General features: G+C 45.3%; 2 protein-coding genes across 5 annotated transcripts in view; one reads left to right on the top strand and one right to left on the bottom strand.

Moving 5' to 3' along the window:
• Ccpg1 (cell cycle progression 1) overlaps positions 1 to 6724 on the bottom strand; it is a 35567-nt gene extending 28843 nt beyond the window's left edge. For 2 of the 4 annotated variants that reach the window (XM_069995357.1, XM_069995359.1), the window contains exon 1: positions 6595 to 6723. The gene's annotated coding sequence lies outside the window, so the exon portion shown is untranslated. Of the gene's footprint in view, positions 1 to 6594 lie in introns of all 4 variants that reach the window. The other 2 variants (XM_069995361.1, XM_069995360.1) reach the window with 2 other exon arrangements.
• Positions 6725 to 6898: 174 nt separating this feature from the next.
• Pierce2 (piercer of microtubule wall 2) lies at positions 6899 to 13251 on the top strand. The gene is made up of 2 exons (XM_069995452.1): positions 6899 to 7131; positions 12415 to 13251. Exons 1-2 carry the CDS (start codon positions 7114 to 7116, stop codon positions 12760 to 12762), a joined length of 366 nt encoding a protein of 121 aa, XP_069851553.1. The 5' UTR covers positions 6899 to 7113; the 3' UTR covers positions 12763 to 13251.
• Positions 13252 to 16893: the final 3642 nt, after the last annotated feature.

Genomic DNA, 16893 nt, shown 5'->3' with positions numbered 1-16893 from the left:
TGGTTAGAAAGGCCTCTTAGAGGGGCTGGGAAGGTGGCTTAGTGGTAGAGTGCTTGCCTTGCATGCATGAGGCCCTGGGTTCGATTCCTCAGCACCACATAAGCAGAAAAAACCGGAAGTGGCGCTGTGGCTCAGGGGGTAGAGCGCTAGCCTTGAGCTGAAGAGCTGAGGGACAGCGCCCAGGCCCAGAGTTCAGGCCCCACGACTGACCAAAAAAAAAAGAAAGACCTCTTGGAGCCAGGCGCCAGTAATCTTAGCTACTCAAGAGGTGGAGCCCTGAGGATCACAGTTCAAAGCCAGCTGGGGCAGATAAGTCTTATCTTGTCTTGAGCTGAAGAAGTAAGGGTCTGTGCCCAGGCCCAGAGTTCAAGGCCCACGACCAACAAAATAAATAAAATAAAATGTTTACTAAAACCAGGTGTGGTGCAGCGGTACACATCAATTATTTCAGAACCTAGGAGGCTGGTAGAGATGGGAAAGTTTGAGGCCAGGCTGGGCTAGATAAATGAGTTCCAGGACAGCTTGGCCTACACAGCAAGGACCTATCTCAAAAAAAAGACACATGTGGCTGGCTGAGTTCACAGTGCAGAAATGCCAACTTCAAGGTTATGTGCATCATAAAAATAAAGACAACCAGTCCATGGTAAGCTGGCTCTTCTAGGCATAATGGGGTAGAGAAACACCCTCTCAGAGGAGGAATAAATTCACTTTATCCATGCTCAGAAAGAGGCAGTAATACTGTTACATAGCAAATTATCTCCATCTAGAAAATAACTTCTGTAGAAGTGAATCAATAAAGCATTACTTCCTAAGTTTCCTTCTCCCATGTAACAACCTCTGAAATTAGGAAACAAAACCCACTAGTGCCTTATTTGAGGATTGAAAACCCTACCTCTGTTAAAGTTTGAAATAGGGCTGGGAAGGTGGCTCAGTGGTAGAGTGCTTGCCTTGCATGCATGAGGCCCTGGGTTTGATTCATCAGCACCACATAAGCACAAAAAGCCAGAAGTAGTGCTGTGGCTCAAGTGGTAGAGCGCTAGCCTTGAGCTAAAGAGCTGAGGGACAGCACCCAGGCCCAGTGTTCAGGCCCCAAGACCGACCAAAAAAAAAAAAAAAGTTTGAAATAAAGTGAGTAAACTAGAAGAAACTGAGATACCAGCAAATATTCTTTCAATGAAAGAAAGATCCTGAGTTCCCCAAGGAACTCAATTTTGAAAAAGCTTGCAAAGACTATTATTGGGTAGAGAGATAGACAAGTTTATTCTGCCCTCAGGGGTACTAGGAAGCCTCCAGGCCTCATTATTTTTACACACGCACACACTTTTTTTTTTTTAACAGAGAAATAACAACAACTATTGGATTATGACTCAGTGTTATATTTTATTAACAATTTTTTTAATGTAGAGTTGTTGTAACTGGATAAAAATAAACACATCCTTTTTTATTTCAAATATCTTTTTCACAAAACGATAATTTAATTTTCTAATAGCTGTCTTCCATTTAAGAATATTGCATTTGCCGAGCACCGGTGGCTCACACTTGTAATCCTAGCTACTCAGGAGGCTGAGATCTGAGGATCGCAGTTCAAAGCCAGCCCGGGCAGGAAAGACCGTGAGACTCCTATCTCCAACAAACCACTAGAAAACCGGAAGTGGAGCTATAGCTCAAGTGGTAAGCGCTTGCCTTGAGCTGAAGAGCTGAGGGACAATGCTCAGACTCAGAGTTCAAGCCCCACATGGGGGTGGGGGGGAGGGAGAATATTGCATTTGTTAAGATTTGCATATCTTGCCAGGCCCAGTGGCTCTCGCCTGTAACCCTTGCTACTCAGGAGGCTGAGATCTGATCTGACTATCACGGTTTTTGCCACCTGGGCAGGAAAGTCTGTGAGACTCTTATCTCCACTCAGAAAACTGGAAGTGGCACAGAGGCTCAAGTGGTAGAGCATTAGCCTTGAGCTGAAGAGCCTAAGCCCAGAGTTCAAGCCCCATGACCAACAACAACAAAAATGTTTGCATACCTGATTACAGAATAGAGTGCATGCATTGTTACTTTCTAGTGGTAAGTATTTATCATCTATAAAATCAGTTGATAGGCTGGGTGCCAGTGGCTCATGCCAGTAATCCTAGCTACTCAGGAGGCTGAGATCTGAGGCTCTCTGTTCAAAGCCAGCTGGGCTTGGAAAGTCCAAGAGACTGCCAGAAAGTCCAATTAACTGCCAGAAAACCAGAAGTGGCACTGTGGCTTAAGTGGTAGAGCGCACGCCTTGAGCTAAAGAGCTCAGGGACAGTGCTCAGGCCCAGAGTTCAAGCCCAAAGATGACAAAACAACAAAATTAGTTGATAATCTGTAATAATGACTTTATAAAGGTCATTAGCAATCAGCACATTTTATTCATTTGTTTGCCTTTTACTTTCATTTACTATATTCACTAAGCTATTAATTACTTTAAATTTCTAAGACTATTTAACATGAATATTCTAGGGTCAAGTTAACCTGAAGCTAGCCAAAAAGTCAGATGGCGAGGGTTAACTTGCCCAGAAGGTGTTAAAACTACTAAGAACCTCTCCTGAGGACCTGACTTCCTATTTAATGTAGTCTGTTCATGAGTTAAACTAAAAGCCCATTTTAAAGCCTAAAAAAAAAAAAAAGAGAGAGACTTCCTGTCAGACAAATGATCTCTCTCACACTTTTCAACATGAGATTAAAACAAAAATTAAAGGCCTAACCAGAAAAGCACATTACAATTTCAGAGCCTTTATTACAGCAGAGTGCAAAGTCACTGTCAGGAGAAAAGCCAGATTTTCTTCAACAGAGAAAATAGTATACCAAGTGCTACCAAAAGATCAAATGAAGCCCCTTTTGATTTTTTTCAAGCTTGCCCATCAAATAATATGTAGCACATCAAGGCATCACACTTCAAATGTGTAATATTCCTTATGTAAATAAATGTCACTTATGTAGTCCAAAAATACTTTTAGTAGGTAGATCAGTCTGCCACTTACAAAATGAACTCATTTGCATATCTGATATCATCTTCACAAATATCCCAGGAAGGCAACTAGCTATTATTTATAACTCATTAAGCCTTCTGATTCCCATATTCCAGTACTGTTCATTTCTTGTGGTGTTGCTATTTATCCAGAAGGTTTCAGAAAGATAGTAAAAGATAGTGATTTATGGACAAGTATAAAGAATTCCATTTGTGGCTTCCAGTGATTAAAGAGAAAAATTTCTAACTCTTATTACTTATGTCCCAATACTTCCTCAGAATACCCTGTAAGTTCTTTTAAAGATTTTTTACAATAAAGCCTTAAAAAAAAAAAAATCCCTAAATGGGCTGGGAATGTGACTTAGTGGTAGAGAGCTTTCCTAGCAAGCATGAAGCCCTTTCCTCAGTACCACATAAACAGAAAAAGCCAGAAGTGACGCTGTGGCTGAAGTGGTAGAGTGCTAGACTTGAACAAAAGATGCTCAGGGACAGTGCCCTGGCCCTGAGTTCAGGCCCCAGGACTGAGGGAGAAAAAAAAATCCCTAAAAATGTATTAGTTACATGCAATTCTGCACACATATGGCTAAATTTCATCTTAGTATTCAAAATGAAAGATAATTTGGCTAAGTTTACCCAGAAAAGGCTTCTGAAGCCAACTTGTTTCTGACTTTTAATCTAGTCAAAATTGCAAAGTATCAGAAGAGAGAGTTCTTAAAAAATAGTTATTACTTACAACAAGGCAACTTCCTTACCTTAACCGCACAAACACAGACACAATTCTGCCTGTAGTGGTTCTGTATAGTTGGATGAGTCTGCATTTCCTGTTTCAAAATACTGGGGGGGGGGGGGGGGGGGAGGGGCTTACCAGCCCTGCCAGTATTGCCTGTGTTCAACATTTTTAGAAAAAACTACTTTAACAATAAAGGTATGAAATGGGCGGCCGGGAGGAATAGTGAAATTTGGAGAGGGTACCTCCAAAGCAGAGAACCTAAAATACTACTGCACAAAAAACAACTGAACAACAAGCTTCAGAATACATATTTTGTTACAAGTAAACGGACACACAGGATTGATTGGGGTAAATCTCAATTTTTTTCAAAGATGATAATGGCACAAAGGCATATAACTATTCTTATGAAATATTGTTCTTAGGGCTGGGAATGTGGCTTACTGGTAGAGTGTTTGCCAAGAATGCATGAAGCCCTGGGTTCCTCAGTACCACACAAACAGAAAAAGCTGGAAGTGGTGCTGTGGCTCAAGTGGTAGAGTGCTAGCCTTGAGAGCCTCAGGTACAGTGCCCAGGCCCTCAGTTCAAGCTCCAGGACTGGCTAAAAAAGAAATAATGTTCTTTAAGAAAAATCAAAAGGGCTGAGAAAGTGGCTCAGTGGTGCAGTGCTTGCCTTGCATGCAGATGCCCTGGGTTCGATTCCAAAGCACCCCAGAAGCAGAAAAACCTGGAAGTGGCACTGGGGCTCAAGTGGGAGAGTGCTAGCCTTGAGCTGAAGAGCAGAGGGACAGTGCCCAGGCCCAGAGTTCAGGCCCCATGACTGACAAAAAAAGAAAGGAAAAAAAGGAAGGGAGGGAGAAAGGTCAAAATATGGGCTAAGTAATCAATATGCAACCTATGTATCCATATCCAATAAATGGATAAAAATAAAACAAAAACAAGGGGCTGGGAAGGTGGCTCAGTGGTAGAGCGCTCGCCTTGCATGCATGAAGCCCTGGGTTCGATTCCTCAGCACCGCATAAGCAAAAAGAAAAAAGCTGGAAATGGTGCTATGGCTCAAGTGGTAGAGCGCTAGCCTTGAGCTAAAGAGCTGAGGGACAGTGCCAAGGCCCTGAGTTCAGGCCCGACGACTGGACCCCCCCCCAAAAAAAAGGGGTCCAAATTATTACACATGTAGAATACAGTACTCAAATTATTCAATGTTATAATAATGGCACAGGGCAGGACCACAATGGCTCACACCTGTAATCCTAGCTACTCAGGAAACTGAAATGTGAGGATCTTGGTTCGAATCCAGCCTGGGCAGGAAAGTCCATCTCCAATTAACCACCATAAGGCCATAAGTGCAGCTGTGGGTCAAGTGGTAGTGTTAATCTTGAGCACAAAAGGCTAAGGAACAGCACCTACTCCGTGAAGATTGGCGTTGCACACACAAGCAAGCACAAAAGAGAAAACAAAACAAAACAAATACAACCACCTGCTCTTCGGTTTAGTGTACAAAACTGGTTCCAGGTTTTGTGGGGGTTTTGTACTAGGGATTGAACCCAGAGCCCCCCAAGCTAGGGGAATACTTCATTGGCAAACTATATCCCCCAGACCCTTTCATTTTGGGGCTAAATTGCCTAGGCTGGGGGCCTCCAACTAGAGACCCTCCGGCCACAGGCTCCGGAGGGAGTTGTCTAAGACTTCAGGCTCCCCAGCAGCTTTAACTGGGCAGTGGTTAAAACTCACACAACCATAGTTGCCAGTGACCTCAATTCCAGAAGGAGTTAACTATTCATATGGTAAATATGGGGAGGGAGGGGGGAAAGGGAGAGGGAGAGGGTGGGGAGGAACACCAAGATTTTAACCTTAGGCCAGGATGCTGTAACAGTGATTTGGGGGAACTCACCTTCGAAAAGGACAAATCACTCCTAAAACTTGCAGTGCAAGAGCAACTAAGCAACTAAAACTATGTGTGTGTGTGTGTATATATATATATATATATATATATATATATATATATATATATAACTTTTTTGGTTCCTTGTTTTTCTTTCTTCCAATCTCTTTCTTCATATATATATTTATATATATATAGTTATATGTATATATATAGTTATATGTATAGTTATATGTATATATAACTATATATATAGTTGTTGTTGTTTAAAGGCCCCATTTCGTTCCTAAGTAAAGCTAAAGAAGCAGGGGAAGTGCAAATCTCACCACCCAAGGAGCGCTCTTAATTGGCAGGATCGCTCCCCCCCCCACCCTACGGGAGAGGGTCTGGATTAACTAGATAAACTTGGCACGCGCGCCGGCGCCGCGCGGGACCGCTGCCACCCGGGCCCGCTCCGTGAAGCAAGCTCAGCGCTCCAGGGTATACGGAAAAGGGGATTCGATTCTTCTGGGACCGGCGTGTGAAGAGCGGAAATCTCAGCCTCATTAAAATGACCCTGTGATCGCGTCTCTCCCCGGCACCGCGGGGCTCGCCCGTCACCGACACACCGGGGAGGGGGGGTGCTGAGGTGAGCGCGCCGAACGTCCTACCATACGGACTTGGAGCACGGGCTCCTCGCGGGGTTCCCCGGGCTCGCCAGCTCCCCGACCCCCCCCCCCCCCGACGCCGCGCACAGCTCGCGGCTGCAGATGAGGCTCAGGGAGTGGTGGAGACTCCCCCAGGCGGGCGCTCGGGTCGGCCCGGGCCGCGGAGTCCGCACGCACGGCCGCTGCCGTCCGAGGTCGCGGCGCGGCCGCGCGCGCTGGGAGCCGGAGTGCCCGCCGCGGGCCGCCCCCGCCTCGAAGGCAGACCTCCCCGGCGTCCGCTCGGATAAGACTCACCGACAGCGGGACCCGAACCCTCCTCCTCACAGCCGAAACTCACCCGCGACCTTACCTGGCCCGAGCAGCGCCACCTCCAGCAGAAGGAGCCGGCAGTCACGACGCCGGCGGTCACGGCTCCAGGTGCCAGTGACGCCTCTCATAAAAACAACAACCTGCTCGCTCGCAGGCGTCCGCAGCCGGGAAGCGGCGGCTGGCGGGGCGTCGCGGTGCATGCCGGGACTTGTAGTTCTGCTGGCGCCTCCGGCCTTGAAGGCTGCGGAGGAAAAGAACTACGAATCCCGAAGAGCAGCGCAGCTCACCACGGCCGGAAACTGGGCCTGACGAACGCGGATCTTCTCACCATCCGGGCGCCTGAGTCGGCGGCCGGTTGCTATGGAAACGGGTTGCAAACCACTACAAAGGATTCGCGGTTTCCACCCACCTAACTACGGAATCGACCCGTCGCTTTATCGGATATTGACCCAGCCCCTCTCTCTCATTGCTTTAATTGGTTGCAGGTAAAAGGGCTCAGGGCCCTCGCTGGATATATCGACCTTTGCGTTTGCTGAAGAAATTAAAACCCGGAGGGAGAATGACTGACCCAAACTGGGTGGGTTTGGGGCTCGAGGCTCAAGGAGCTTTTGTATTCTTTGATAAAATTTGGGTATTCTTAGATAAAATTTGAGGCACCACCCACTTACACCCCCCCCCGCTTTTCCTCTCCCCCCCCCCCCCCCCGCTTTCCCCTCCACCCCATCAACAAGGACTCTTCCTTGGGCCAACGCGAAGCTTTTATATTTGCAAATGCAAATGCACTAGCTTTCGATCGTGGCTGGGTAGGGGGCGGGAGCGCCCGGTTTTTCCCCTGCTGACATTCTGGTGATGGCTGTACACAGTTCCAAGGTTCCTGAATTCTATTTTGCTTGCTTATTTGCGGTGCTGGGCATCGAGTCCTGAGCCTTGTGCGTGGTTGAGCGAGCGTTTTTGCAACCCTATACTTTAATTTTCATGGTTTAATATTGTTTTTGGTTGCTGTTGTTTTGTTGTTGGGGTTTTGTTTTTTTTTTGGGTCGATTGTGGGGCTTGAACTCTGAGCCTGGGCGCTAGCGCTCTACCACTTGAGCCACAGCGCCACTTTCGGTTTTCTGCTGGTTCATTGGAGTTAAGAGTCTCGTGGCGCTGGCTTGGAACTGCGATCCTCAGATCTCAGCCTCCTGAGAAGCTAGGATTACAGGGGTGAGCCCCCAGCGCCCGGCTCATAATTCAACATTGTACTTTGTCCAAAAGAGGAAGTGAAGAAAATACATAATGCACTTGTTGGAAAGTTAAGGCTTAATTCTGTCCCCTTTGGTGTTGCCATATATATCTAATTTTTTTGGTCTTTTATAGCTTTCTCCCCACCCTAACCCCAGACCTGAGAGCCAAACTCAGGGCCTTGCGCTCGACAGGCTAAACCCCCAGCCCCAATTCTGTCCCCTTTGTAAGGAAATATTTCAAATCCTGGGTTTCAGGTACTCGAAATATTTCCTTACAATGTCAACTTAGTTTTTAAAAAAAAGACATTTACGAAGAAGATACTGACCCCAATACAGACAAAAAAGTGCTTTACAGTTAGACCTGAGTTGTTTGTACTTTGGGGACAATTGTAACATCAAGTGACTCAACACCAAAACAGGAAAAAAAGTTACTATTTTCATAATAACACTATGTGATGGAATTTTTTTAATTTAAAGGCTCGTTTTCATTTGTTTTTTTTTTTTTAATAAATGTTATTTTACTCAGGAACTCAAAACCTTAAGCCAAAGTGGTACACCCTGTTGAGGCAGGTAGTTACCAGTTTGATGAGACCTCATATAAAAATTAAAACGTAGGGGCTGTGGGAAGGTGGCTCAGTGGTAGAGCGCTTGCCTTGAATCAATGAGGCCCTGGGTTCGATTCCTCAGCACCACATAAGCAGAAAAAAAAAAGCCAGAAGTGGTACTGTGGCTCAAGTGGTAGAGCGCTAGCCTTGAGCTGAAGAGCTGAGGGACAGCACCCAGGCCCAGAGTTCAGGCCCACGACCAGACCAAGGTGTGTCATCTTAAAAATGAGAGGGCTTCTGTCTCGGAGCCCCATCCTTTGGGATTCAGGAACACATGACTTAGGAAGGAGGAGGAGGAGGGAACCACAGGGAGAGAGATTTAAGTCTGTTTTTTCTGGCTGGCATTGAGCACTGGACTCTACCTCCGGGCACAGGCTCCTGTACTTCTCTAAACAAATTATTTTCCTGCAAGTTAAATGTCAAGGTAGTTGATTTGCTTTGTGTTCATGGCTGCCATAAAGTAGGGCATTGAACATTTGGACATGAGCTGAAGGTTACACTAGATGTTCTGAGTACGGTAAACCTACCAAAAGATCTATAGCTGTTAGCATCTTTATCATTTAAGTGCTGCTTCTTTTTAAAAATTAGAACACTGTGCCTGGAGAGAAAGTAACTTTGCCAAGGACAACTCTAAATGTGGGGGACACTGTTAGACCTTCTGAGAAAGTTCTTTATGATCTTTAATAAAATAAGGCAGATAGCTGGCACTGGAGATTCGGGAGTGTAATTCTAGCTACTCAGGAGGATCTGAGGAATCATGTTTTAAAGTCTGAGTGGGAAAGACTGTGTGACTTTTATCTCTAATTAACAACCAAAAAACTAGAAGTAGAGATGTAATTCAAGTGGTAGCTCATCTGTGAGTGAAAAGACTAAGGGACAATGCCAAGGCCCTAAATTCAAGTCCCAGCACAGGCACAAAATAATTAAATAAAGGCAGACACTGAAAATACAGACCTCACAGGGAGGTTACAGTTGAGGTGTCTGATGTAATTAGCTTTGAAGGTGGTAAATTGTACTCACAGTCACAAAGATATTAGATCTGATCTGTGAATGATAATAAATGGCTACTAAAAGGGCCTGAAGAGAGGTCAAGATCTTTCTCCTTGGAATTTGTAGCATTCCACCTATATTCAGTCATCAACGTTCTAGCCAGTTTGTAGATGTGGCTTCTTTAGAAAACTCTAGTTCTCAGAAGTGGTGCTGTGGCTCAAGCAGTAGAGCGAACGCCTTGAGCTGAAGAGTGCAGGGACAGTGCCCAAGCCCAGAGTTCAAGTCCCACGACTGACCAAAAAAAAAGAAAAAGAAAACTCTAGTTCTCATACAATAGCAGACTACACATACCACTAATTTGTGTCGATTTTTTTGCAAAATGGGTAGGTGTATAAAATCTCTGGAGTATGCAGAAGAAATCTAATAACCTGAGAAGAAATCTAATAGGAAAGTGTGATAATAATGCGTGTCTGTAATCCCAGCACTGATTTTGGTACAGGAGGATAGGAGTTCAAGGCTAACCTGGGGCCACAAGGCAAGAACCTGTCTCCACAAAAAGAAACAAAGTTTCAGGCAGGCACTGGTGGCTTATGCCTGTAATCCTAGCTACTCAGGTGGCTAAAATCTGAGGATCATGGTTCAAAACTAGCCTGGGCAGGGAAGTCAATGGGGCCTGGGTGCTGTCCCTCGGCTCTTCAGCTCAAGGCGAGCACTCTACTGCTTGAGCCACAGCGCCCGGTTTTCTACTGGTTTATTGGAGATAAGAGTCTCACAGACTTTCCTGCCCAGGCTGGCTTTGAACCATGATCCTCAGATCTCAGCCTCCTGAGTAGCTAGGATTACAGGCCTAAGCCACCAGCGTCCAGCTAATAGTTTTATTCTTAAACAAACCATGGGTTAGATGGTTGTTTGGGTTTTTTTTTGTCAGATGTGGGGGCTGAACTCTGGGCCTGGGCACTGCCTCTCAGCTCTTCAGCTCTAGGATAGTGCCCTACCACTTGAGTCACAGCACCACTTCTGGCTTTTTTCTACTTATGTGGTGCTGAGGAATCGAACCCAGGGCCTCATGGATACGAGGCAAGCACTCTACCACTCAGCCAAATTCCCAGCCCTAGATGGGGTTTTCTTGGTTTTGTTTTGTTCTTTGGTGCTGGTCCTCGGACTGGAACTCACAGCTTGGACCTGCCCTTGAGCTTCTTTTTTGCTTTAAGCTAGTGCTCTACCACTTGAACCACAGTGCCACTTCCGGCTTTTTCTGTGTATGTGGTGCAGAGGAATCGAACCCAGGGCTTCATGCATGCTAAGCAAGCACTCTACCACTAAGCCATATTCCCAGCCAATAGAAAGGTTTTGTGTTGTTTGTTTAAGGGTATTACTGGGATTTGAACTCAGGGACTCATGCTGTCATTTGGCTATCAATCTACTCCTTGAGCTACACTTCTAGCACAGGTTTTTGTTGGGTTAGTTTGGAGATAAGGATCTCAGACTTTTCTGCCTAGGCTAGCTTCAAATTGGAATCCTCATATCCAGCCTCTAGAGTAGCTAGGATCACAGATATGAGCCACTGGTACCTGATTATTTTACTCTGATTTTAAGTGTCATTATATTAAGCAGTGTAGGGTAGCTCGCTACTCAAGATGCTACAATGTAAGGATCATGGTTTCAAGACAGCCCAAGCACAAAAGTCCTTGAGATTATTATCTCCAGTTAACCACCAAGAAGCCAGTAAGTGGAGCTGTGGTTCAAGTGTTAGAGGGCTAGCCTTCAGTAAAACAAGAAAAGATCTGGGGGGCTGGAAATGTGGCTTAGAGTAGAGTACTTGCCTAGAATGTCTGAAGCCCTGCATTCAATTCCTCAGTATCACATACACAGAAAAAGCCAGAAGTGGCACTGTGGCTTAAGTGGTAGAATGCTAGCCTTGAGCAAAAAGAAGCTCAGGGTCAGTACTCAGGCCCTGAGTTAAAGTCCCAGGACTGGCAAAAAAAAAAAAATCTGGGACAGTCCCCAGTCCCCAGACTGCTGTAAAACAAAAGTCCTGGGTACCAGGCACTGGGTGGACCACTCCTGTAATCCTAACTACTCAGGAGGCTGAGATCTGAGGATCGTAGTTCAAAGGCAGCCTGGGCAGGAAAAGTCCATGAGACTCTTTTTTTTTTTTTTTTTTTTTTGCCAGTCATGGGGCCTGAGCTCTGGGCCTGGGTGCTGTCCCTCAGCTCTTCAGCTCAAGGCTAGCACTCTACCACTTGAGCCACAGTGCCACTTCTGGCTTTTTCTGTTTATGTGGTGCTGAGGAATTGAACCCAGGGCCTCTTGCATGCAAGGCAAGCACTCTACCACTGAGCCACCTTCCCAGCCCAGTCCATGAGACTCTTACCTCCAATAAACCACCAGAATACTGGAAGTGGCACTGTGGCTCAAATGGTAGAGCACTCTCCTTGAGCTAAAGAGTTGAGGGACAGCACCCAGGCCCAGAGTTCAAGCCCCATGACTGACCAAAACAAAAACAAACAAACCTGACTCAAGATGACTGGAGGAGTAGAAAACCTACCCAGCATGCTTGGGGCCTAGGTTCATGTCCTAGTACTGCAAAAATCAAACAATCAATGACTCTTCCCAAGCTGGGCATGGTGGCCACTCATGCCTGTAACCCCAACACCTGGGAAGCAGAAGAAGATCTGTATGAGTTCTAGGCTAGGCTGGGCCATGCAAAAGGCCAAATGACTCCCTGAAGAGAGCTGGACATGCTGAAAAGAGAGCTGGGGGAATAAATTGAACTCTTATTTCTTAATCATTGAGGCTTTTTTTTTCCCCAGTCCTGGGGCTTGAACTCAGGGCCTAGGCACCTGTCTCTGAGCTGCTTTTGCTCAAGGCTAGCACTCTACTACTTGAGCCACAGCACCACTTCCAGCCTTTTCTGTGTATGTGGTACTGAGGAATCGAGCCCAGGGCTTCATGCATGCTAGGCAAGCACTCTACCACTGAGCCACATTCCCAGCCTGAGGCTGGCTTTCCTGAGGCTGACTTTCTGCATCTGTCTTTTAGGATAAGAAAAGTGCTGAAGCTTCCAATTCAGACATGGAGATGAAATGCGAGCCGCTGCCTACCTGTGTGAACCCGGGCAACCCAGTGTTCTCTTGCATGCTGGACCCGAAGTCACTCTGTTCCACCACCTCACTCTCCAAACCCAAGATGATTATGTATAAAACTAACTCAGGCCACTATGGTGAATTTTTACCAATGCCACAGTTTTTTCCCTGCAATTACACTCCAAAGGAGTACAAATTTTCCAACCATATCAGAGCGACTGGGATGTATCAAAATAACGGTCTAAATACTGCCCCTGATAGAACCAGAACCCTCGATTGTCCTAATTTTCAACATACATTGTGAAAATAAATTCCCTTGACAACTTAAGATGAAACAGATTCGTAAAAATGATTTTTCAATCTAGGGCTAGTGCCTAAATTTAGAATATAAAAGATTTGAATACAATTTTTTAAAGTAAACCAGTTTTTGTATTGTTTTCTGAAACAAGGTTTAGCTGTGTACCCCAGGGTGGGCCTTTACTCCTGATTCTCTAGCCTCAGCCTCTTGAAGGCTGGGATTACAGGCCTATGCAATGGTTTTTGCTTTTTTTTTTTTTTTTTTTTTTGCTGGTCATGGGGATTGAACTCTGGGCTTAGGCACTGTCCCTGCACTCTTCAGCTCAAGACCAGTGCTCTACCACGTGAGCCATAGCACCACTTCCCATTTTCTAGTGGTTTATTAGAGATAAGAGTATCACGGGGGCTGGGAAGATGGCTCAGTGGTAGGGCGCTTGCCTTGCATGCATGAGGCCCTGGGTTCAATTCCTCAGCACTACATAAAGCAAAATGAAAAAAGCCGGAAGTGGCTCTGTGGCTCAAGTGGTAGAGCACTAGCCTTGAGCTGAAGAGCTGAGGGACAGCGCTCAGGCCCAGAGTTCAGGCCCCACGACCGGACCCAAAAAAAAAAAAAAAAAAGAGTATCACGGACTTTCCTGCCCACGCTGGCTTTGAACCATGATCCTCAGATTTTAGCCTCCTGAATAGCTAAGATGATAGGCGTAAGCCACCAGCACCTGGTTTGCTATTTTGTTTTTAAGGAAGGACATTATATAGCACATTTATACACTTAAAAAAAAAACTTCTGTATTGGGGCTTGAACTCTGGGCCTGGGCACTGTCTTGTGACTCCAATAAACTACCAGAAACGGGAAGTGGGTCTGGGTCTGTGACTCAAGTGGTGGAGCCCTAGCTTGGGCTGAAGAGCTCAAGGACAGTGCTCAGGCCCAGAGTTCAAGCCCCACAACCACCACCACCAACAACAACAAAGAACAAGAAGAAAATAAAAGAAACTTAGTCATGACCTAAAGAATAAACCTAGTTTTATTTTTATTTTTTGTCACTACATGAGATGGACTTACAATGAGGAGCTACATAAAGCTTGCAAACAAGGAAATTATGTCAACATTATAGGAAGAGGAAGGTTGTTTGGTGATGCCATGAAATTCCTTTTGGTTGTTGTTGTTGGTCATGGGGTTTGAACTCTGGGCCTGGGTGCAGTCCCTGAGCTCTTCAGCCCAAGGCTAGTGCTCTACCACTTGAGCCACAGTGCCACTTCTGGTTTTCTGGTAGTTAATTGGAGATAAGCATCTCAAGGACTTTACTACTTGGGTTGGCTTTGAACTGTGATCCTGAGATCTCAGCCTTTGAATAGCTAGGATTATAGGCACGAGCCATCAGCATTTGGCAAAATTATTTTTTTCATACTATTTTTTCCTTTGCCAAGCATCATTTAACCTGCTTATAAGAAAAAATGGGAAGGTGACTCAGTGGTAGAGTGCTTGCCTTGCATGCATAAGGCCCTAGTTTCTACTCAGCACCACATAAGCAGAAAAAGCAGTGCTGTGGCTCAAGTGATAGAGCACTAGCTTTGATCTGAAGAGCTGAGGGACAGCGCCCAGGCCCAGAGTTCAAGCCCCACAACCAACCAAAAGAAAAGAAAAAAAGAAAAAAAATGAATGTCTCATAGCTTAATTTTTAAAATTATGAATTAGAACATTACAACAGCTTAAAGGTATGTTTGTGTGTGTTTGAGGTAGGATTTTGCCATGTCGTGAAAGCAGCCACATACTCAAGATTCTCCTGCCTCAGCCTCCCAAGAGCTGGGTTATAGTGGGTACCACCACATCCCGTACCAGCCTAAAGATGGTAATTTTGGTTGAGCCTCTCTGTGCATCAAACAGGAGTACCTACTTCTGCTTTGCTTCTCCCTACTTCATCCTGTTTTGCTAAATAAATCTTAGTAGAAAAAATTTTAAAAAGTTAATTTTGGCCTTTTTTGTTTGTGGTGCTACATTTCCTTCAAACCTATGACCTTACAGAAGTTCGGCAAGTACTTTACCACTAAACTCCATCTCCACACCCTTAATTGCCTTTATTTTGGGCTGTCAGGAAGCTCTTCCTCTATAAAATAGAGTATGTGTTCCACACAGAAGAGGTTGGTTTTATAAACAGAAAAAAAAAAAAAGAGCAGAGACTGCCTGGGACGTGGCTGTGCGGGAGAGGCTTGCTGGCAGTCCTGGGGAAGTCCTGGACTACAAAAAAAAAAAAAAAAAAGCAAAACAAAAAAACTAATTTGCCGGGCGCTGGTGGCTCACGCCTGTAATCCTAGCTATTCAGGAGGCTGAGATCTGAGGATCGCAGTTCAAAGCCAGCCCGGGCAGGAGAGACCGTGAGACTCCTATCTCCAATAAACCACCAGAAAACCAGAAGTGGTGCTGTAGCTCAAGTGGTAGAGCGCTCGCCTTGAGCTGAAGAGCTGAGAGACAGCGCCCAGGCCCAGAGTTCAAGCCCCACGACCGACAAAAAAAAAAAAAAAAAAAAACTAATTTGTCTTTTCAAAGTTACTTTAATTTTTAAAGCAGAAGAAATAGAGGTTTTATTGAGAGAGAGAGAGAGAGAGAGAGAGAGAGAGAGAGAGAGAGAGAGAGAGAGAGAGAGAGAGAGAGTGTGTGTCTGTGTGTGTCTGTGTGTGTGTGTGAGTCTGTGTGTCCTGGAGCTTGAACTCAAGGCCTGAATGCTGCCCAGGAGCTTCTTTACTCAAGACTAGCATTTTACCACTTGAGCCACAGTTCCACTGTCAGCTTTTTGGTGGTTAAATAGAGATAAGAGTCCTTTAGACTTTGAACAGAGATAGTCAGATCTCAGCCTCAAGAATACCTAGGATTATAGGTGTGAGCCACCAGCACTGGGCCTCAAATTTGATTTTTAATCTCTTATCAGAAGATCAGATAAATTGATTTGGGTTTGAAAACTTTGAACTTTATCCTAACTGCTCCATTTTGATTTTTAGTGTTCTCTCTGTTGAGGCGGAGGAGACCAAAACAGTGGCCTCTGTGATTTTCGTTTAATGTAAGTAGGCGTTCTGTTTCCTTCAGTCTCCTGAGCATGGCTAATGTAGACTGGATCCTCAAGAGATGGGTCACAGCCCTTGATGGATCTTTACATATGCCAATAGGAAGCTATGAGAGTGAAGCCTATAATCCCAGCACCTGGAAGGCCAAGACAAGAGAACCAGGAGTTCCAGGCCAGCCTGGACACATAGGGAAATGCTATCTGAAAAACAGTATTTTATTTTATTTTATTTTATTTATTTATTTTTGGTCCGGTCGTGGGGCCTGAACTCTGGGCCTGGGCACTGTCCCTTAGCTCTTCAGCTCACGGCTAGCGCTCTACCACTTGAGCCACAGTGCCACTTCCGGCTTTTTTCTTTTTGCTTATGTGGTGCTGAGAAATCGAACCCAGGGCCTCATGCATGCGAGGCAAGCGCTCTACCACTGAGCCACCTTCCCAGCCCCCAGTATTTTATTTTTTAAAAAAGGAAGTTACGCAGTTGTGTGTAGTGCTTACATAATAACAATGATACAGCACCCATGTTTATGTAATCCAACAAACACACAACATGTACAGTGATGTGTCAGCCTTTGCTCTTCTGTTTATGAAATCAACAGCCTCTCAGCTCAAGGGAATATTCTATTTTGTGGAGTTAAGCACTGCTAACGTCTAAAATCACAAAGCCAATCAAGGTCTGTAAACTAAATTTGTTATTTGTTATTGTTTGTTATTTTAGACAGAGTCTCACTAAACTACCTTATCTGGCCTTGAACTTGAATTCTCTGGTCCTCTGCCTCCCTTGTGCTGTACTGGCCTGTACCACCCAAGGTGCTTAATTTTTAAATTTTTTTACTTTTTGGTGCCAGTCCTAGGGCTTGAACTCAGAACCTGGAAGCTTCCCAGAACCTCTTTTGCTCAGGGCCAGTGCTCTGCCACTAGAGCCACAGCTCCAATTCTGGCTTTTTTGTTTGTTTAGGGGGGAAAAATTTATTGCAAATAAGAGCCTTACACACTTTCCAGACCCAGCTAGCTTCGAACCACACTCTTCAGATCTCAGCCGCTTAAGTACCTAGGATTACAGGACTGAGCCACTGGTGCCTGGCTTT

This window comes from Dipodomys merriami, unplaced genomic scaffold, assembly GCF_024711535.1.
Source record: "Dipodomys merriami isolate MVZ:Mamm:240054 unplaced genomic scaffold, mDipMer1.0.p SCAF_48, whole genome shotgun sequence".
Lineage (NCBI taxonomy): Eukaryota > Metazoa > Chordata > Mammalia > Rodentia > Heteromyidae > Dipodomys > Dipodomys merriami.
The sequence above is the reverse complement of the archived record's forward strand: the minus strand, read 5'-3'. Positions and strand labels throughout refer to the sequence as shown.